Source organism: Podarcis erhardii, assembly GCF_964252035.2.
Source record: "Podarcis erhardii genome assembly, chromosome: 5".
Classification (NCBI taxonomy): domain Eukaryota; kingdom Metazoa; phylum Chordata; class Lepidosauria; order Squamata; family Lacertidae; genus Podarcis; species Podarcis erhardii.
The window spans coordinates 11,206,215-11,227,357 of record NC_138509.1 but is presented as its reverse complement, the minus strand read 5'-3'; the positions used below and the strand labels follow the sequence as shown (position 1 = coordinate 11,227,357).

Sequence of the window (21,143 nt, the reverse complement as noted above, 5' to 3'; positions counted from 1 at the left end):
ACTAGTTTGAAGTGAAAGGGAGCAAAGTACGTGGGTAAGGGGAGCTGAACACCCCTCCAGGCCACCAGATTTACAACTCCCAGCTCCTTTCTTCACTATCATTTTTTCCACTTGGGGATCAGATACATGAAGTGAAAGAATCATTTTAGGAGAGGGGCTATGGGGGAGGGGGTATTGTTTGTCCCTTTGGCTTGAAAGCTCCCCCCACCCACTTTATCTGTGATGGTGCAGGCTAAACAGATGCCATAATCTGGTTTCATTTGGCACTTGCTGTTCAGCTCTTCCACTGAAAAGTATTAATAGTACAGGTAGTATGGTGACTTGCCTTTGCTTGTGAAGGCTATTTGTATCAGATGCTGAAACTTAATAAAAAAAATGTTTGAATTAAATTTTATAGAGAGTGTATGACGATGAAGTGGAAGAAACCGTATCCAAATCTGAAGTGAGCGACAGGCCAGAACAGGCAAGTGGATTACATAAGAATATGTAATAATACATAAGAATATGTAATATATTGGTAATGGTAACCTTCAATATTTATTTGCAATGCTGAAGATTACAAATTGAAAGTTCAGGGAGGGAGGAAGTATTTTTCAATGGCAGACTCTCCCCACACGTGTCAAAAAAATGAGTTCTGCTTTAATCATGGAGGATTCAGATGCAGAGGGCAGTGATGGCTGATAGGAAGCTTCTCCTCTGCAAGAGTAAAACTGCAATATTTGCAGGCCATTGTTATATTTTGAGAGTAGTCAGTGTGTGTCAACCACCTCCTGCCTACCAGCTCCTGGGTCCTCTCTGGAGCTGCCAAGCAAGCACATTCAATCTCTTTGAGGGCATGCTCTGCCTCCTTACACCTCCCAAATTACCTTTCTCTTTCTACCATTCTCTTCCTTTCTCTGAGGTGGGGAGGGTGGGAGTCTGCTTGTTGAAAGGTTCAGGAGGATGAGCTATAGGTAACATAGTTTCAGAGGGTGGTGTCCAATGATATTTTGTTCCCCTCTCAGCTTCCCACTTCCTTCCTCTAATGTGTAATAATGGATTTCATGTGGTTCAGGCACAGGTGAATCATTCCATTTGAAAGCCTTCAGATGAACGGTGTTCCTGAGTGCTAAAGATCCTATTTTTTATGGCTTTAGTCTTCGAGAAAGACTGTAATTCTATCTTTGGCATTTCCTGCCCTGTGTTGTGTTATCATTCTTGAGTGCAGTTTAAAAGGCAGAAGTGTCAAAGACAGTGAATTGTTTCAGGATTGAAATCATCCCATCCCATCCCCTCCCCAACATGATATATGATATACACACTCCATTCATGCTCCCAATTGTGTGGATAGCTGGTGTGGATAACTTATCTGCACAATCGCAAATGGGGAAACATCAGTTTTGAGAACCCATGTGGATTGCCTATGACATGCATGAAGTTATTTGTGTGGTGAGAAAGAGGGGTACCCACTTAACCACCACATGAAAATTCTCACCCCAGCAAAATTTGACCTGGTCATCAACTAGTCAAGCTGCAATTAGATATAATAATTATCACTCAAACCAAGCAGTAGTTCTGCAGTTGGGGACTGTAAATGTTATTTGCGGTCCTTTCGTTTTTTACTTTTAATGGGAAAATGAACGCACTTAAGTAGAGCTGCCATCAGAGGCTGTTTGTACAGTGCAGAATGTCCTCTTGCAATCTAAGCCTATTCAGCTTGGCTTGAGTCTACTGAATTGGCAAACTGCTGGCTTCTAGGCACAATTCAAGCTGCTGCTTTTGAATTTAAAAGCTCCAAGTGCTCTTTTTGTCCATTACAATCTTTTGACTTATTAGAGAAGGACTGTTTTCAAGGACTTGGTCCTAGTCCTGTAAAATCTGTCTGTATTTGAGTTAAAACTTGTTCATTGTTGCTCCAGAGGGCAGGATCAATGGGCCAAGATTCCAGGGAGGTAGATTTTGACTAAAAAATAGGAGAAACTTCCTAGTGTAATAGCTGTTCAACAGAGGAATAGACCCCCTTGAGAGGTAGTGAACTCTCCTTTACTGGAAGTATTTAAATAGAAACTAGATAGCCATCTGTCAAGAATACTGTAGTTGCTTCCTGTAGATCCTGCACTGAGACAAGGATCGGACTAGATCAGAGATAGCCAATGTAGTATCCTTTAGAAAGTGTTGGACTCCCATCCTCCTTGACCACTGGCACTGCCTTGTCTACTCCTGGAATAGATGATCTCCAAGGTACTTTGCAGTCCTGTGATTCAAGAAAGTTTTTCTTTCCACCCCATCTCTCTCTTTTAAAGTCAGTCTTGCCGTATATGCCTTAACCTTGTGTATTTAGCCCAGGGTGGGGAAGTTGTAGTTCTCCAGATGTTATTGTACTATATTTCCTGTCATCCTTGACTATTGGCCATGCTGGCTGGGGCTGATGGGGATTAAAGTCCAAAAATATCTGGAGGGTCACAGGTTCCCCTTTTCTGATCCAGCCTCATGCTTGTCGGTATTGCTGCTCATTACTGTCAATTCTGAGTACTCGTCCCTTCCATGTCTTGTAGGAAATGACTATTGGTGATCAGGTTCTGTTGACTTCTTTTATCATGGTTAGTTAGTGCTGCAGTTTTAAGTTCAGCTTATTTGTGTTTTTATGATTGGATTATTATTGCTTTCATATTTGCTTTTTATTTGTTAGCCACTTTGAGTAATTTCTTCATGGAAGAGAAAAGGAGGGCATATTAAAAAAAAAGTCCGGCTTTATGAAGGCATTCCATTTATTCAGGTCGTTTTAGCTCCATATTTAGTAATGCAGCCCATTAAGAGTGGCCAAGCCATGTTGACCAAAATCCCAACTTTCCCCATCACATTTTTGAAAAATGAGTATAATGGGAAATTAACAATGAAATGTGGTTCTTTTGATTCTAAAGGAGAAAACCCGTGAACAGAAAGAAGCCGATCTGATTCCCAAAATCCAAGAAGCTGTGAATTATGGGCTGCAGGTGTTGGACAGTGCCTTTGAACAGCTGGACATCAAAGCAGGGAACTCTGACTCTGAAGAAGAAACTAATGAAAGGATAGAACTAATATTGGAGCCAAAGGTAATGTAACTTTGTCTCTAAAAGAGTAAATTTACAATGTTTTAATTTCAAACTTTTCAGGGCAACTACACTTGAAGGATGGAAAGTGGAAGATACACAATAGTGTGAGCGCTGCTTCTGAAAGGTGTTGCTGATTAACTTTCAGGGGTCCTTTACCTTTACCAGTTTTTAGCTGCAAATACTGATAGCCATTCTCTTGTATCTTAGAAAATAAGACCATGGATGCATTTCTAAATTTCAGTAACATTAACTCTGAAAGCTCATGACAAGTAAAGCAGGGGTCCACAGTTTGGCCTGTGATGCCATTCCCCCAAAATCACACCCCCTCATGTCATTCTGACAGCGAGGGGAACTGGCCTGCACAGCAGAAGCAACAGGATTTAACCCCCTGCTCATCAGTTTTATGACTGTGGGGTTAAATCCTGCTCAGAACCCTGCGGAGAGCAGGACTGAAGTCTCTGCTTACAAGGTTAATGAGAGAGAACCATTGTGAAATGCAGAAAAGTACAGAGAGTTATTAGCAGTGACAATTCACAAAAGAGTAGAGGACAGACATCCAGGCATTGGTGAGCTATCATTGCCATATACCTGAAGATCGGCAAGTCCTCACTGTCTCCCTCAAACCTGCTGAACAAGTGAGTCTTGCTCTCACATCCTGAACTAGAAGCAACAGCAGGCCTCCATAATAATTTGGCTACAATGTGTTATAAATGGTGGTGGAGGGGTGAAGAGCATCAAGACAGCGCTGTCTATCTGTTATTCTTCTTGCCTGAGCTGGTCCACCCTGCCATTCTTCATACACAAACTCAGCACCTTCTCTGTAGATGGAGACAGGAGATGGAATGTGATAGTAGCTCAGCGACTAAAAGAGGAAAGGGAACCTGTCCACTTGGAGACTGAGCATAGTGGCAGAGCAGGCTCCAAGTCTGGAAGGGAAAGCAAGAATCATGGAATCATAGAATTGTAGAAAGGGCCAACTCCCTGCAGTGCAGGAATATGCAGCTGTCCCATACAGGGATCGAACCTGCAACCTTGGCATTATCGGCACCACAAAGAAGAGAGCCCTCTGCAAAAAGTCTGCTTAATTTCTGAAGCTTTTGGTCTTTCCTTTTAGCCTAGGGAGCTGATATACAGTGGTACCTTGGGTTACAGACGCTTCAGGTTACAGACTCCGCTAACCCAGAAATAGTACCTCAGGTTAAGAACTTTGCTTCAGGATGAGAACAGAAATCACGCGGCGGCGGCGGGAGACCCCATTAGCTAAAGTGGTACCTCAGGTTAAGAACAGCTTCAGGTAAAGAATGGACCTCCCGAACGAATTAAGTTCTTAACCCGAGGCACCACTGTACTTTACAGTTAGAAGGAAGATCCCAATTCAGAGTTAATTCAGTGAGGCACTCTCATTCTTCCTTCTATCCTTATTTGCGAAGATGAGACTCACCTGGAGGTAATTTTGTACTCCCTGGTGGTATCCGAGTACCAAATTTCAAACCTGGAATTGGGAGTTACTATCAAGACAGGACACTACAAATCATTCAATGTGTTTTGGAGTTTTATCTATGAAATGTGTAATTTTGACCTGTGGCATATTCATTTGAAATCTAAAAACACTTTTTTGCCTTTTTTATAGGATCTTTATATTGACAGGCCTTTACCGTATTTAATTGGCTCTCAGCTCTTCATGGAGCAAGATGATGTTGGGCTTGGTGATCTCTCCAGTGAAGGTGCGTGATAGGATTAATAAAGTATTGGTAAATATTGATTTGCGTTTGACTTATGGCAGGCCAAATACTTCATTACAAAAAATGTTGTAAGGGTGCCTGACAAAATCTTAACTAGCTTGGAAAACCTAGTCTATGGCTAATTTTTGACGCTTTGAAAAATGTGTCGCTTTTTCATCTTAGTATTTTGAACAATCCACTAGATACTTTGGTTATGACTTAAGTGTGAGATGGCTACTGAATATGTTTGAGTACCCAAAACCATATCTTTTTCAGTTGTGACCTTATGGAACCTATCAGGGTATCTTCTGATGAGCTTTCTCCCTCACATGGTTTTGTTACTGTTGCTCTTATTAAATTTTCCAAAAAGAAACAAAAGCAAATGCAGTCATAGAATACAAACTACCATATTTTTCGCTCTATAAGACGCACCAGACCACAAGATGCACCTTGTTTTTGGAGGAGGAAAACAAGAAAACAAATATTCTGAATCTCAGAAGCCAGAACAGCAAGAGGGATCGCTGCGCAGTGAAAGCAGGAATCCCTCTTGCTGTTCTGGCTTCTGAGATAGCTGCGCAGCCTGCATTCGCTCCATAAGACGCACACACATTTCCCCTTACTTTTTAGGAGGGGAAAAAGTGAGTCTTATAGAGCCAAAAATACGGTAAATTGTTATAAAGGCAGTGCTCAGACATTCAAGAATAAAGATCTGTATATTCTTACATACGTTCTTTGTAAAAAGAAATCCTGGTTTTCCCATTTGCTCCACTGGTTATGTTTCCTGATTAGTGGAAAACTAAAAAGGAAACCGACGCAGGTGGCGCTGTGGGTTAAACCACAGAGCCTAGGACTTGCTGATCAGAAGGTCGGCGGTTCGAATCCCTGCGATGGGGTGAGCTCCCGTTGCTCGGTCCCAGTTCCTGCCAACCTAGCAGTTCGAAAGCACGTCATAGTGCAAGTAGATAAATAGGTACCGCTCCAGTGGGAAGGTAAACGGCGTTTCCATGCGCTGCTCTGGTTCGCCAGAAGCGGCTTAGTCATGCTGGCCACATGACCCGGAAGCTGTACGCCGGCTCCCTCGGCCAATAAAGCGAGATGAGTGCCGCAACCCCAGAGTCGGTCACGACTGGACCTAATGGTCAGGGGTCCCTTTACCTTTACTGCAGGGATGGAAATGGACTGTGTTGCAGGATCCAGAATTTCATTTCTGTAGGGATGAATTTGAAAGCGTACACACAAAAAAATGGTTCCCTCATGGAAATTCAGAGTGCTGATATTCACAGAAACTTTTCTGTGGGAATCCATGCAGCCACTGCTAGTTTTCTTGCAAGGAAAATACTTTTTCTTGTCACTCCCATCTTGGACATGGGAACCCAAAGAGGACTGCTCTTCCACTCAATGTCTCTGGGTTTGAAAAATTGAAGTGAATAGGGAAGTGATTCATGTGAGTGAAAAGGATTGTCTGATTATGTATTTACTACATTTATATACTGATTTTCTGCTAAAGCACTCAAAACAGTTCATATTTTTAATAATGTAGGAGACATGATACAGATGGAAAAGTAAATCCGGTGTTAGTTCTTTCATATTGTTACAGAAGAGTCAGGTGGAAAGTTATATGCATAGTTGTGTATAATTATTACCTGGGGAAAGGACCTTGGTATATAGTGATTAAGATGATATGCACTTAAGTCTTTTTTGTTTCCCTTCTATGAAACAGAAGGTTCAGTAGACAGTGATCGTGGAAGCATGATTGACAGCGAAGGCAAAGATGAAGAGGTAAGAAGGCATGAAGACAATGTTTTCCCCTTGGATTTTCACCACCACCACCCCAGCTTTAAAATGTAAAATTGAAACATTTTGAGGAAATTATAGGGACTTATGGATTTTCATGTTGGTGGGTCCCCGACTTTATCTGCAGTATAGACCATAAGATTATATGGACGTAAGAAGTGAACATTCTAAAGCCTGTATAAATGCTGTTTAATTTAGTCTGAAACTGCTTTTGCCGTTCAGGACCTGGAAGAATTTGAAAATGCAAGTGAGGAAGACCACAAACCGGTAAGAAGTCCACCATGTGTACTCTCTACTAATGTAAACCTTCAACTTTTCCAAGGGTAGGGAATGGGCCATGGATTTTGAGTGTTAGAAATCTAACCGTAGCGTAAGTGTACAAAAGGGCTCATGGGGTATCTTGGAAATAGTAATCTTTCCAATGTTCTTTAAGATATGCACCTTCCTTGTTAGATCTGACTACTGAACTCCAATATTTTAAAAGTACAAAATAGATAAAGGACTGTATTCAACTAAATTGTTGCACTAGCAGAAGCCAGCTCAAGAATTTCTGCTAGCACAACGAGGTTCCCCCCCCCTTCCCCCACTCCATGTGATACATGCCATCCCTAAAACTGCTCTGAAGGGTTGGGGAAAACCCTGGAACAGATTGGGGTGGGGAGAAGGGGGGAAGGTTTCATTGTGAGAAAATCATTGTGCTAACAGAACCTTAGCCTTTGTGCTATGTTGAACCTTAGCCTTTGTGCAACCCATAGATCATGGGTCAAACCTAATAAAACGTGTGTGTGTTTAAAAAGAGACAAATGGAAACTGATTTTTCTTAACGGGTTCTACAAATAATTTTAGGTAGCTATTGTCTTAACTGCCCAAGTTTTCTTTACAGAACAGAGTCCATACTAATTCATTGCTTTTCATTCATAGAAAGCATTTTTTTTTTGTTAAACCAAAACAAAGAGATGTAAAAGTGACTATCAAAGAATCTTAACATGTTTCCAATAGATTTAGTATATATTTAGAATTGTTCAGAGTTCACTGGTTAAATATTTCAACTTTAAATGTGATATTTAATAAATTTTCTTTTGTATGAGTATGATGGGAGCAAGCAAGGCCTGATGGCTTTGAGAGAAAAGAAGGACTTTCCTTCTTCCACTTTGCCTTCCTCCCTGATAGATTATTTAGGTTTGATTAATAATAATAAAAAAGCAAATGAACCTGATAAGCTCCAGCTCTGAGCAGAGACACACACTATTCTTCCACATGTCTAATGGAAGATCTTAAGAAAGCTGCAAGCAGCACTGAGAACAAGCAGCAGCTACTCTTATAAAAGTAGAGAAGTTGTCAATTTTAACAACCAAACATGATGCACAATCAGTGGAGGTTCTGGTTTGCAAAATCAGCCTGCCAAAATACAGCTCTGTGTATGCACATGCATGCATGTGACCACTGTTGCAGCTTCCTTAGGTAAAGGCAAAGGGACCCCTGACCATTAGGTCCAGTCGTGACCGACTCTGGGGTTGTGGCGCTCATCTCACTTTATTGGCCGAGGGAGCCAGCGTACAGCTTCCAGGTCATGTGGCCAGCATGACTAAGCCGCTTCTGGCGAACCAGAGCTACGCACGTAAACGCCATTTACCTTCCCGCCAGAGCAGTACCTATTTATCTACTTGCACATTGACGTGCTTTCGAACTGCTAGGTGGGCAAGAGCAGGGACCGAGCAATGGGAGCTCACCCCGTCACGGGGATTCGAACCACTGACCTTCTGATCGGCAAGTCCTAGGCTCTGTGGTTTAACCCACGGCGCCACCCACGTACCTGCAGCTTCCTTACCCAGCTGTAAATAATACTAGGTATGCTCAGTGTACTCATCTGATTTCTGGCAAGGAGAAAGGCAGATCACAAAGTTGCTTCAGGGTTGGGTTAGATTGGCAGTGGATGCTCCTGAAAATGGTACGTGGATGCTATTTTATGGCATGCTACGTTTGCACACACAGAGCACTGATTTTCCTGATAATGGGGACAAGGGTATGGTCTTAGAGCTTTTGCTGCAGTTGTGAAGATCAGATTAGTCCCCAAAACTGATGGCCATCTGGGGAGCACAGTTAATGGGGGAACCTTCTGAACCCTAGGTTCATTGGCAAATGCCCAACCATTATGACCAGTGGCACTGGCCCTGCTTGAATCTGTGTAGCTTAGCAGGTAAAAGTGATTCCAGGCACTTCAGCTGACAATATCTGCCTTGGGAAAGGCTTTCATGGAAATGAAACATAAGACTGTGTGAGAGAATAATACTCTACTTGTCATACAGCTTTCGACATCAGGTTGAATGCTCCTGTTGTCAGAAAGGAAAGCTACTCCTTGACAAGCATTGACTCTAAAGCTAGCTCAGTATACTTCATCTGATGCCTTCGTTATATATTTTTTGTTGCCAGGTGAAAATGTTCCTGTTCTACCAGGCCTTTGGCTGATTAATATTTTGCAGACTTTTAAATGTGGTTGTGGGAGGGAGGGTTATTGTTTTGTTGTTTCTGTTTTAATTATTTATTTGTGCTTTTTTATGTTGTATTTTTCTATTGTGAACTACTCTTAGATCTTTTGATGAAGATTTATTATAAAGCCATTAAATGAAAAATAGTAAAATAAAGTACAACTTTCTGTCTCAAGTGTCCTGGAGCATGAAGTGTGGTGTGTGTTTGTTTTTTTCAGAGAACAGCACTGATGAGTGACGAAGATGATTTTTTTGGTGACTCTGAAAAAGGGGAAGACGATGATGAAGAAGGTGAATTAGAAGAGAACGCAAGGCTGGTAAGTGATTGCTGCCTGACGTCATTTCTAGTTTTATTCAGAAAAACTTTGGACAAAAAAAGGCATGGGGGAAAAAATACTGACCATAGTTGATGGATTAGCTCTTCCGTGTTTAGAAAAGGACAGAAAACTCTCTGATACAATTCAGTTGGCTCAAAGCAGGGCTTTCTTTCTTGGTGCTGTAGATAGCCTAAGACTAGTTATGACATCTAAAAGTACACTAAGTAAAACCTGTTTGGTTTCTGCTTGGCATATGACCCAGTAGAATGTTTCAGTATAATATATTTGTACTGAAGACTGCTTATTCGTAAAATCATAATAATAGTTTTATATTACATCTTTTTCTTTGTTTAAGGCTTTAACACCACCATGTGTTTTGCATCCGAGAACAGGACCAAAAAGTCCCTATTATGTACCTAAATGATCATGAGTAACCTGCATTTTGGATCGTATATATAGCTTTGAAAAACAGAAAATCATCTAAAATAATACTAACAGGCTATTTTCATACAAAATGTTGCTCATTGGAACTGCAAGTTTTCTGTTCACATGTGTGCTAATTCTACAAATCTGCTTCCCGCTGACTATTCTCTGTGAGCGGTATTAAGACTAATTTAACTCTTTTAGTAATCCAGGGGAGAATCTCCAATCTAGATGGTAAAGTGATGTTAACTAGTAGGGCACCTGACCCATTTTTGGGGAAGTGGGGGCAATTGTTCTTATGATCGCCTATTCCTTTCATAGTCTGAAAAAACGGTCAGTTTTCTAAAAAAACCACCACATTTTTCAACAGCAATTTAAAAAAAGTTGTGAAACCAAATTGAAACAAAATATGTGTGTATGTTTCTTTTCTTTCCCTCTTCCATCCATTCCCATATGACTACTTCAGAAAAAGAAAAGGCCCACATCATTTACGGATGAGCTTGCCGCTCGTATCAAAGGGGAAGAGGAAGAGCAATCATGTAAGCTGCTTCTCAGAGCTTTTTCTTTGATAAAGTTGAATTTTGTGCATGTGTGCGGTGTGAAAAACATTTTCTCTTGGCGTTTGGAAACGTGCAGGAGAACTGTGACTTGCAGCAAAATGTTGCAATGTGGCATTCTGTTGCTGGGGATTTCAGCTACTCCCATTTCAATCTCATTCATTCCTTCCCAAACTAGTCAGTCAGTATTCCATGGCCACTGAACATCCTTCACCTTCACTGGGCAGTTTTGGGGTTCAACCCGTAGGGTTTTTCCTAAGGATTTTTTGGTATTTCTCTCCCAAGGCTGCTGTCCCCTCCCTCTTGTATTGAGGTGATGTTCACTTTCGGCCTGAACTCTGGAAATAAAGGGAACAAATGTGAGCCTTCAGATCTCTCTCTTCTCAGGCAGGAGACTGTGCAGAGCAAGTTGTTGACAGAACTAGAGAATGGACAAGTATCATTCATATTGCTGTGCTGCTTTGTCCTTTTCCAATGTTCAATTGCCACCCAATTTTCAGTGTTTTTCCTCTCAACAGTCAGCCCACCATGATTACTCAACACATGCTCAGTCTTTCAGGTCCCTCCACCCCTGGCCTTTTTCTAAAGATACCTTATTTTTCGCTCTATAGGACGCACCCGACCATAAGACCACATCTAGTTTTAGAGGAGGAGAACAAGGAAAAAAATGTTCTCTCCCTCTCTGCTCAGCGCCTCTCCAGCAAAGCGGGAGGAGAAATGGAAGGGGCTCCGTTCTCCTCCCACTTCGCTGAAGGGGCGCTGCACAGCTTTCCCTCTCTTGCACCTCTTCAGCACTGAAGAGGTTCTGCGCTGCTCTCCCTCTCTGCACAGCGCCCCTTCAGCAAAGCGGCAGGAGAAACGGAGCCCCTTCCATTTCTCCTCCCGCTTCGCGGAAGGGGCGCTGCGCAGCTTTCAGGGTTTCTGCAAACTCAGGGTTTGCAGAAGAATGAAGTACCGTAGAGGCGCTGCGCAGAGAGGGAAAGCTGCGCAGCGCCTCTACGGTACTTCATTCTTCTGCAAACCCTGAGTTTAACCTGAACCTCTTGACACTTCCCTCTTGTGTGTACCTGCTGCTGTTTGGACCACATAAGCCTGACATTTTACATATTTTTACTAATGTTCAAAAACCATCAGTAGCTGCTATCAAAGAGAGATCAGGGACTAGAAAGAAGATTGGAAAATATTCCATTTGGGTAAAGTCTTTCTGTTATGAAAATAGCTTTCCCCTTTTCCTCCACTCCCCAAGAGAGGTAGAAACAAAAATTCATAGCACTTGTTTAGATTAGTTTTGTTAAAAGTGGGTATACCCTAACAGACCCAAGCATAAGAGCACAACATTATGGTTTCTTTCTGGTTTTCAGTGATATGATGCTGATTGATTCTTATGGTGGCTTTGTGAGATAGATAGATAGATAGATAGATAGATAGATAGATAGATAGATAGATAGATAGATGGTATTTTACTGTTATGGAAGGCCCTTTGAGGAGAACTGTGATAAAAAGTGGTTTATAAATATTTCATTTTTTCCTGGCTTTCTATTTATTGCTTGTCAAATGTTTCTATAAATGATGCATTGGCAAAGAAAAGTTAATCATCAATTAACTTTCTTCTACTTCAACCATTGGTAGATACAAAAAATAAAACCACAGTGACAAATAAGGAAGAAAGTGTCTCATCAGATGGTAAGTGTTGGTTTTTCCCCATGTGTTAAGTTTTCTTTGGACGTATGGAGGTGGAATTGATGGGGGCATCACATAGTCATTCCTATTCTAAATTTCTTAATGTTCTCAATCTTAATGAATACTATTGTGGGTTGGAAGTTTCAGGTTCCCTTTTTTTAGTGCCAAGATAGAAGAGGCATATGGAGAAGGTTGAGCAATTTCTGCATGTCTTATTGTGACCGCAGTCTTCTTGTTGCTGTTCTTAAGTTTTAAAATGTTTCCTCTGAGATGAGGATGCCTTTTATTGCATTTTCAGACCCTTGTTGCTCCTTTTGCACATAACAAGGAACTACAAAAGAGCTTGACACCAAAGTGAATCAAATGAAATGTGATTTCAGCTCCGAGTCCCAATCTGTTACTTTATCCATTGAACTGTATAGCCACAAATACAATGGATTCATTGCACTACTCTACTGTGGAATATTTAAGAGTGGGAAGCTTGAGTCTTTGTGGCCCTCAGACAGTAAATTTGTCAGAGTTGTTCCTGGCTTCTTTCTGGGGTAGATGACTTAGTGCTTCATAATGTCATGGGCTGGTTGTATGCAGAGACGTGGTGGGCAGAACCAAGGGAAGAGGGCCCAGAGCCTGGGGAGTGGTGGTTGGACAATGATGAGTGGTCAGAGGGAGAAGACTGGGAAGAGGAGGTGTCAGAAGCTGAAGGAGTAACAGGGCTCAGTGAGTTGGGAGAATCTGGGAGAGAAGTCCAGAATCAGAGGCAGAAGCTGAAGCAGGCGAGTGGGAACAGGGAGGTCAAGAGGCAGAGATGGGTCAGTTTGGTGAAGAGTCGTGGGTGTCTCCCTCTCCCGCTGCAACAAGCTTGCCTCCCCTTGTCTCCCAGAACAAGGAGAGACATGAAATGGGAAGAGCAAAGACAGGCTGCATGCAAGCACAGTCTCTGATCGCTTGGGGAAAGCCCTGGAAAGGCGAAGACATAGATGGCTATGGGGAGGCAGGGACCTTTAGTCTTGGCAACTCATTTCATGGAGTAAGGCCTACAGGGAATAAGCTGCCGTGCCAGTTAGGCCTGAAACAGGCAAATCTATGAAGATCCTGCTTTTGCTAATAAAGAGTTAACTCCAATTTGGAACTGTAATTTACTAACTGGCTCGCTCTGTGACTCATAATGAACTTCTTTCCAGCAACTGTAAAATACATTGATACACGTATTCCCTCTTGCTAGACGATGGGGATATTTTTAAGCCCCCCAAGTTGACGGATGAAGACTTCTCACCATTTTGCTCTAAAGATGGCCTCTTCAGTGGTGGGACAGGACTCTTTGATGATGAAGAGGTTGGTATGATTCAAATCCATGCACAGAATCAAACAAATTGCTCAGAGATGATACCCTTCTGCTCTAGGTGGTGCTACCTAGCACAGCGTCTCAATTACTATCCTCAACTGAACATTTTTTGGAAGTCACTTATTTCTCTCATCTTCAGCATTCTGAGATATGCTGAGCCCATTTACAATTCCCCAAATCTTATGCTGCACCATTGGCTTCAGTTGAGGCATCCTCATGGTATAGCCACATTTCTTCTTTTTTAAAAAAATAATAAATAAATTAGGTTTTTGATAATTTTATACATAAAAAACATAACCTTTTCAAACATTCAAATACAAGGTTCTTTTGAACCTTCGGACCTCCTTCCCTCCCTCCATGGATTTAAATTTAAGTTTTCCACATCTTTTACCATTAACTATTAATTAACCATAGTTATCATAAACAATTCCACATTACAAGTGTCATTACATCCCTGCCAAAGATTTTAATTGTTTACAATGGTCTTTTAAGTAAATTACAAATTTACTCCAGTCTTTAGTAAATACTTGATCTTCCTGGTGTCAGATCTTCCCCATCAGTTTCGCCATCTTCGCATACTCCATCGGTTTCATCTGCCATTTTTCTTTTGTTGGTACTTCTCCTTCCTTCCATCTCTGAGCTAGTAGCATTCTCCCTGCCATTGTTGAATGGTATAGCCACTTTCAATATCATTGTAAATGGCAGGAAACCACTTAAGGCTTCATGAGATCCAGATGGTTGTTCAAGGCGATCCAGTTTAAAGGCAGTGGATCTAATCCTGTCCTTTTGCTTTCTTCAAACACAGTTAGGTGACCACAAGTATATAATGCTTCTGCTACTGTTTCATATCATTAAGTCTTTGTAGAGCGTTGAGTGGCTGTTGCATGCTGTTTGAGCATCTGGCGAATAAAGTTCAGCCCACAAAGGCAGGCATTTTTTGCAGTGCTGAAAGGAAGAAGAGCAGATGAAACTGTGGTACCAGGGCAACTCTCCAAAGTCAGGAATTGAGTGGGACCTTTTAGATGTGGCTTGCAGAATTCCTGCTTGGGTTGAAGATAAGGGATATTAAACCACTTTGAGGGTTGTTACTTTTTACAATCAAGTAGTATATACAGTGGTACCTCAGGTTAAGTACTTAATTCGTTCCAGAGGTCTGTACTTAACCTGAAACTGTTCTTAATCTGAAGCACGACTTTAGCTAATGGGGCCTCCTACTGTTGACGCGCCGCCAGAGCCCGATTTCTGTTCTCATCTTGAAGCAAAGTTCTTAACCCGCGGTAATATTTCTGGGTTAGCGGAGTCTGTAACCTGAAGTGTCTGTAACCTGAAGCATATGTAACCCGAGGTACCACTGTAAATGTTATGAGATTGAAATAAATAAATAAATATAAATAATAAATGGTATGCTGAAATGGGCAACAAAGTATCATTCCTGGATATATCATCCCATAGTTTGATAACCTAATCCTGAAGTTGTGGATGTCCTATTATCTTAAAGGTAAAGGTAAAGGGACCCCTGACCATTAGCTCCAGTCGTGACCGACTCTGGGGTTGCGGCGCTCCTCTCACTTTATTGGCCAAGGGAGCTGACGTACAGCTTCCAGGTCATGTGGCCAGCATAACTAAGCCGCTTCTGGCGAACCAGAGCAGTGCACGGAAACGCCGTTTACCTTCCTGCTGGAGCAGTACCTATTTATCTACTTGTACTTTGAAGTGCTTTTGAACTGCTAGGTTGGCAGGAGCAGGGACCGAGCAACGGAAGCTCACCCCGTCGCGGGGATTTGAACCGCCGACCTTCTGATCAGCAAGTCCTAGGCTCTGTGGTTTATTTATTTTTTTTTTATAAATATTTATTAAAGTTTTTAAATATAAATGCACAAATAATAAACAGTCTTACTTCTATCACAGACATAATTTCATCACTTCTTTGGACTTCCTCACGTCTCCCGCTCCCATTTACATCGTTAAAAGTTTTTTCCAAACAAATTATCAACTTGTTTACAATCTCATGTCCACTCATTCAAATATAATCTAGCACTTCTTCCAAAAAATTTTATATTTTCTTTAGTCTCACTTATCATCAAATTTCAAATCTAATTTAGTGGTGGCCAGTTTTTTATAATCTAGCATCCTCCTTAGCATTCAACCAAATTACAATGTTTTTGTAGATACTTCTTGAATTTCTCCCAGTCTTCCTCCATCTTCTCTTCTCCCAGGTTACGGATTCTGCCTGTCATCTCGGCCAGTTGCATATAGTCCATCAGTTGCATCTGCCACTCTTCCAGTGTGGGTAGATCTTGAGTTTTCCAGTTTTTTGCGATGAGTATCCTTGCTGCCGTTGTTGCATACATAAAGAATGTTCGGTCCTTCTTTAACACCTTCTGGCCGACAATACCCAGAAGGAAGGCCTCTGGTTTCTTAGTGAAGGTATACTTAAATACCTTTTTCAGCTCATTATATATCATTTCCCAGAAGACCTTCACCTTAGGGCATGTCCACCAGAGGTGAAAGAATGTTCCTTCGTTTTCTTTACATTTCCAACATTTATTATCAGACGAATGGTATATTTTGGCAAGTTTAACTGGGGTCATGTACCATCTATATATCATTTTCATTACATTTTCCTTCAGAGCATTACATGCGGTGAAGTTCAGCCCAGTGGTCCACAACCTTTCCCAGTCCTCAAACATAATGTTATGCCCAATGTCCTGTGCCCATTTTATCATAACCGATTTGACCATTTCGTCTTGTGTATTCCATTTTAACAGCAAGTTATACATTCTAGATAATACCTTAGTCTTTGGTTCTAACAATTCAGTTTCTAACTTCGATTTCTCCACCTGGAACCCTAACTTTTTATCATTTTTAAAAACTTCTTTAATCTGAGCATAATGTAACCAGTCTCACACCTTATCCTTCATTTTCTCTAAACTCTGCAATTTCCAATTGTCTCCATCTTTTTCTAATATTTCCCAATATTTTGGCCATTTAGCCTCCATATTGGGTCTTTTTAGGGCCTTAGCCTCCAGAGGTGAGAGCCACCTTGGAGTTTTATTTTCCAGTAAGTCTTTGTATTTTGTCCAGACATTAAACACTGCTTTCCTGACAATATGGTTCTTAAAGGCCTTATTGATCTTAACTTTGTCATACCATAGGTATGCATGCCAACCAAAAGCATTGTTAAAACCTTCCAAGTCCAACACGTCAGTGTCTTCGAGAAGTAGCCAGTCTTTTAGCCAGCAAAAAGCTGCGGCTTCATAATACAACTTTAAGTCTGGCAGGGCAAAGCCCCCTCTTTCTTTCGCATCTGTTAATATCTTAAACTTAATTCTGGGCTTTTTGCCCTGCCAGACAAATCTGGATATATCTTTCTGCCACTTCCGGAAGCACTCCGTTTTGTCCACGATCTGTAATGTTTGAAACAAAAACAACATTTTTGGCAATACATTCATCTTGATAGCAGCAATTCGGCCTAACAAAGAAAGCTTCAATTTTGTCCAACTATCCAAGTCTCTCTTAATTTCAGACCAACATTTTTCATAATTATCCTTAAATAGACTCAGGTTTTTTGCTGTTATGTTTACCCCTAGGTATTTTACTTTTTTAACCATAGTTAGTTCTGTTTCTCTCTGAAACCTTTCCGACTCTGTATCTGTCAAATTTTTTCCCAACACTTTAGTTTTCTGTTTATTTAATTTAAATCCTGCCACCCGACCAAAATCCTGTATCAGTTGTAATACTCTTTTCGTACTAGATTCTGGCTCCTGCAGAGTCAAAACTAGGTCATCTGCAAAAGCTTTCAATTTGTATTGTTTCGCTCCGACCTGAATCCCTTCCACCAACCGGTCCCCTCTGATCAAGTTCAAGAGCACCTCCAGAACCGAAATAAATAACAAAGGGGAAATCGGGCAGCCTTGTCGTGTTCCTTTTTCAATTTTGAACTCTTCTGTGACCACATTGTTAACTATTAGTTTAGCCTTTTGTTCTGAATATATTGCGTCAATCCCATTCTCAAACCCCCGTCCCACTCCCATTTCATTCAAATTTCCCTTCATAAATTTCCAAGAAATATTGTCAAAGGCCTTCTCCGCGTCTATGAAAATTAACACTGCTTTTGTATTTATATCTGTTTGCAAAAGTTCCAAAACGTCAATAATGTTCCTAGTATTTGCAAACATATGTCTGCCTGGGAGAAAGCACTTTGATGTGCTTTCGAACTGCTAGGTTGGCAGGAGCTGGGAGCTCACCCCGTCGTGGTGATTCGAATCGCCGACCTTCTGATCAGCAAGTCCTAGGCTCTGTGGTTTAACCCACAGTGCCACCCATGTCCCCCTATTATCTTACACTGGCTGACTTCTGCACCCAATGAATCTAAACTTTTCATGTTGCAATTTGCAGCCAGTGAGGAAAACTAAATTAAAATGATTCCTTCTCTAATGCTGTTTACCCCGGTAGTGTCAATAATAGGCAGGAAGCAAAATGGTGATTTGCTACATGTCCTTTTGAAGTATATTTCCAAAATGTCACCTTTTTGAGTCTAGCATTGTTTTATTCTGTAGCATTTGGTCCCTATCGTTCATGCAGTTACCCTATTTACCATTTATCTCATGCACAAACTATTGACTGTTGGTCTCTCTTTTCATCCAGAGTGACCTTTTCTCTGAATTGCCAAAAGGGGAAGATGTGATGGAAAAAGAATCGCGAGTCCCAATAAATGATGGTGAGGATTTCTGAAATATGGAACAGACTGAACTACAGAGATGTCCTAAATGTAATGGAGATATATTAATTGGGAATGCTGGACATGAGCATCGTGCTGATTATATGATGTATACATTAGTAGCCAGAAAACCTTGGCTTGAGTTCTAATGTGCAACTTTCCAAGTGCTTATGGTGGTGAAGAAAACCTTTCAAATTTGAAAGTAGCATCTGATGATGGGTCAAATCAAGAGCTAGTTTTGACATTCAGGAAGCAGAGCATCCCTTCAAGTGTACATCTTTAGGCCACAAAAACACATGGAATTTAGGGGAAATGGCATGCTGGAGAGGAAACTTATGTGGAAATCATTCTCCTTAACATAGTAGCTTTTTACAGTCAAGGATTCTCCCCACCTCCAAAGCAGCAACCTCAAACATCTGAACCACAGTCACTGCAGAGTTGCCTAGTGCTGCTTCTTTGTAACATCTGAAGTAGGAGTCTTAAGAAGGTTCAGGATATAGGTAGGAGCCTACATGTTAGAAACATAGGAAGCTTCCTTAGGAACCAGAAGTTTGATTTGCACGGTCTGCCCATCAAGTCTTTAGTTGAGAGCAGTTGAGACAAGGAATACTAGGATGTCTTTTGAAGGGGTTGGGGGTGGGACGGGAAATAGTGCACAGGGGCAAGGAACAAAAAATGGCCTGCTCAAACCCCTAAGAGCAAATAGTGAGTCCTGGAGCAAGGCTTTGAAAATGGGACACTTTTAATACAAAACGAAAACAGGCAAAACTAAGGGGGTTATGCTTACCGTATTTTTTGCTCTATAGGCCTCACTTTTTCCCTCCTAAAAAGTAAGGGGAAATGTGTGTGCATCTTATGGAGCGAATGCAGGCTGCGCAGCTATCCCAGAAGCCAGAACAGCAAGAGGGATCGCTGCTTTCACTGCGCAGCGATCCCTCTTGCTGTTCTGGCTTCTGAGATTCAGAATATTTTTTTTTCTTGTTTTCCTCCTCCAAAAACTAGGTGCGTCTTGTGGTCTGGTGCGTCTTATAGAGCGAAAAATACGGTACTTCATAGAATCGTAGAACTGTAGAGTTGGAAGGAGTTTGCAGTCCAGCCCCCTGCAAATCAGGAATCTTGCCACCACCAACCTTCTACTTAACAGCCACACTGACCCATTGCACCACAGGAGGGCAGCTATTAGAGGCCAAGAGCCACATGTAGGCTGCTGTGGTCAGCTGTGGGAGTTGTGTTTCTCTTTCACGCACTTTTATTAGCCGACCAGAATGGGGTGAGTTTGCTGAATGCCGTCTTCATGTACTGATATTTATAAAGACCTTGGGTGATGGTGGTGGGAATATCTATGATTAAGTGCTTCAGAGAGAGATTTGATCTGAATATGATCTAAGCCATTTTGATTATCAGAACTGTATGAGCAGGGCATTTTATGTCCCTCAAACTTAGGGACATAAAAGAGGAGTTTAACTCTTTCCCCCATGTATTCAGTGAAGGGAATGATCATGAGCACCAGCCATGCCCCCAGTACCTACATATTCAGTGTTCATGTGAAGGGGGATGTACCGTATTTTTCGCTCCATAAGACACACTTTTTTCCTCCTAAAAAGTAAGGGGAAATGTCTGTGCGTCTTATGGAGCAAATGTGTGGTCGATCGCTGGCTCCCTTTCCGGCCCCGCCCCCTTGCCCAGGCCTCCGTTGTTGAATGTTCTGCAGACGGAGACTGTTAGTTTCCCCAGTGACATGTGACTGATTAGATTATCTGTCTGGAAACTGTAGAAACGGCTCCCTTTCCTTTCCTAAAGAAGCTGCAGAACTGTGAGTTGAACCCCATAAAAACAGGATTTTCCCCCTTTGCAAAGTAAGCTCAACAACTTTGAGCTGATCCTCAAAAAGAAGCTTTTCCCCTTTGCAAAAGAAGCTGCACAACTGTAAGCTGATCCCCCCAAAAATGGGGCTTTCCCCCTTTCCTCCTTTAAAAACTAGGTGCATCTTATGGAATGAGAAACACGGTACATGCATTCAGATACACGGTGTAGGTCTCCTTCAGGTTAACATTGAACGTGCAATTGTCTTAGAGGGTGTGACTTGTAGGTGTGGTTGCAATCCATTCTTTGGGTTCACTGAACAGGTCTGGGGACCTCATATGTCTTAGTGACCAAAGTGTTGGATGTAACACTGTTCTAGGTGAGGTCATTCTTTTTACCCTTGAAGCAGCTACTGAGCGGAGGGTTAAGGGACTTGAATGTCAGCTAGAAAAGTAAAAATAGGAGAAACTGTACCTGTGAGATTTCCCCTTGTATTTTCTTCGAGTTACACCTCCCTACTCCTTGTAAACTGGTTAACTTACTAGAAAAATGCTCCTTCTAGTGTTCCGTTTTATAATTGATCAGAAGTAACTCTGAAGTGAATGTTTTGCATTTTCAATTTGACCGCATTATATGCTTTTTAGAGCCATCGTCAAAACCTACAAGGAAAGTTCCTGCTGGTGCAGTATCTCTCTTTCCAGGTATGAGTAATCTAGAGTTGACTTAAAATAGTGTCTTTTATACTTTCTACCTTCACATCAATGTGTCTGTTGCAAACACGTGTGCATTAAAGAGGATTCCAGGGCAAGTTCTAGGACACCTGTAGGTCATTTGATCTCATCTGCTCCCCTAAGGAAAGCCTAACTGGGTGGAGCAGAAATTGGGAGGCTACAGGTTCACATTTGGCTTGTAGGCTAGAGATTCCCAGCTGTTTTATGTTGTGATGTTAAGTCATGACTGAGTGGGGTTGGGAACCAGTAAGCTTGCATATTCATATAGTTCTCCTGGAAACCCATCCAATTATGATGATTTGCCTTTCCAATTTACTTGTTAATCGCTGCTGGTGTTAAATACCAAGTGATAATGTTCCTAATGATTTTAAAAGGCAAGGTCTAGACTAAATTTTTTGAATATACAGAATTAGCAAAAATGACCTATAAAATTCGAGACCAAAAAGTGACAGAGTTTGAAGAACAGTGGAGTAAATTTGTTGCATACATACGAATTAA

At 41.5% G+C, this 21,143-nt stretch overlaps 1 protein-coding gene across 2 annotated transcripts in view; it reads left to right on the top strand.

Moving 5' to 3' along the window:
* The window catches only part of WASHC2C (WASH complex subunit 2C), a 48,165-nt gene that overhangs the window by 4,287 nt on the left and 22,735 nt on the right, over nucleotides 1–21,143 (top strand). For both annotated transcript variants that reach the window (XM_081864211.1, XM_081864210.1), the window contains exons 3-13: nucleotides 398–463; nucleotides 2,901–3,071; nucleotides 4,702–4,795; nucleotides 6,513–6,571; nucleotides 6,809–6,853; nucleotides 9,291–9,389; nucleotides 10,279–10,351; nucleotides 11,999–12,052; nucleotides 13,272–13,381; nucleotides 18,039–18,111; nucleotides 20,559–20,615. In XM_081864211.1, coding sequence (XP_081720337.1) covers nucleotides 398–463; nucleotides 2,901–3,071; nucleotides 4,702–4,795; nucleotides 6,513–6,571; nucleotides 6,809–6,853; nucleotides 9,291–9,389; nucleotides 10,279–10,351; nucleotides 11,999–12,052; nucleotides 13,272–13,381; nucleotides 18,039–18,111; nucleotides 20,559–20,615 — 901 coding nt within the window. The remainder of the gene's footprint in view (nucleotides 1–397; nucleotides 464–2,900; nucleotides 3,072–4,701; nucleotides 4,796–6,512; nucleotides 6,572–6,808; nucleotides 6,854–9,290; nucleotides 9,390–10,278; nucleotides 10,352–11,998; nucleotides 12,053–13,271; nucleotides 13,382–18,038; nucleotides 18,112–20,558; nucleotides 20,616–21,143) is intronic.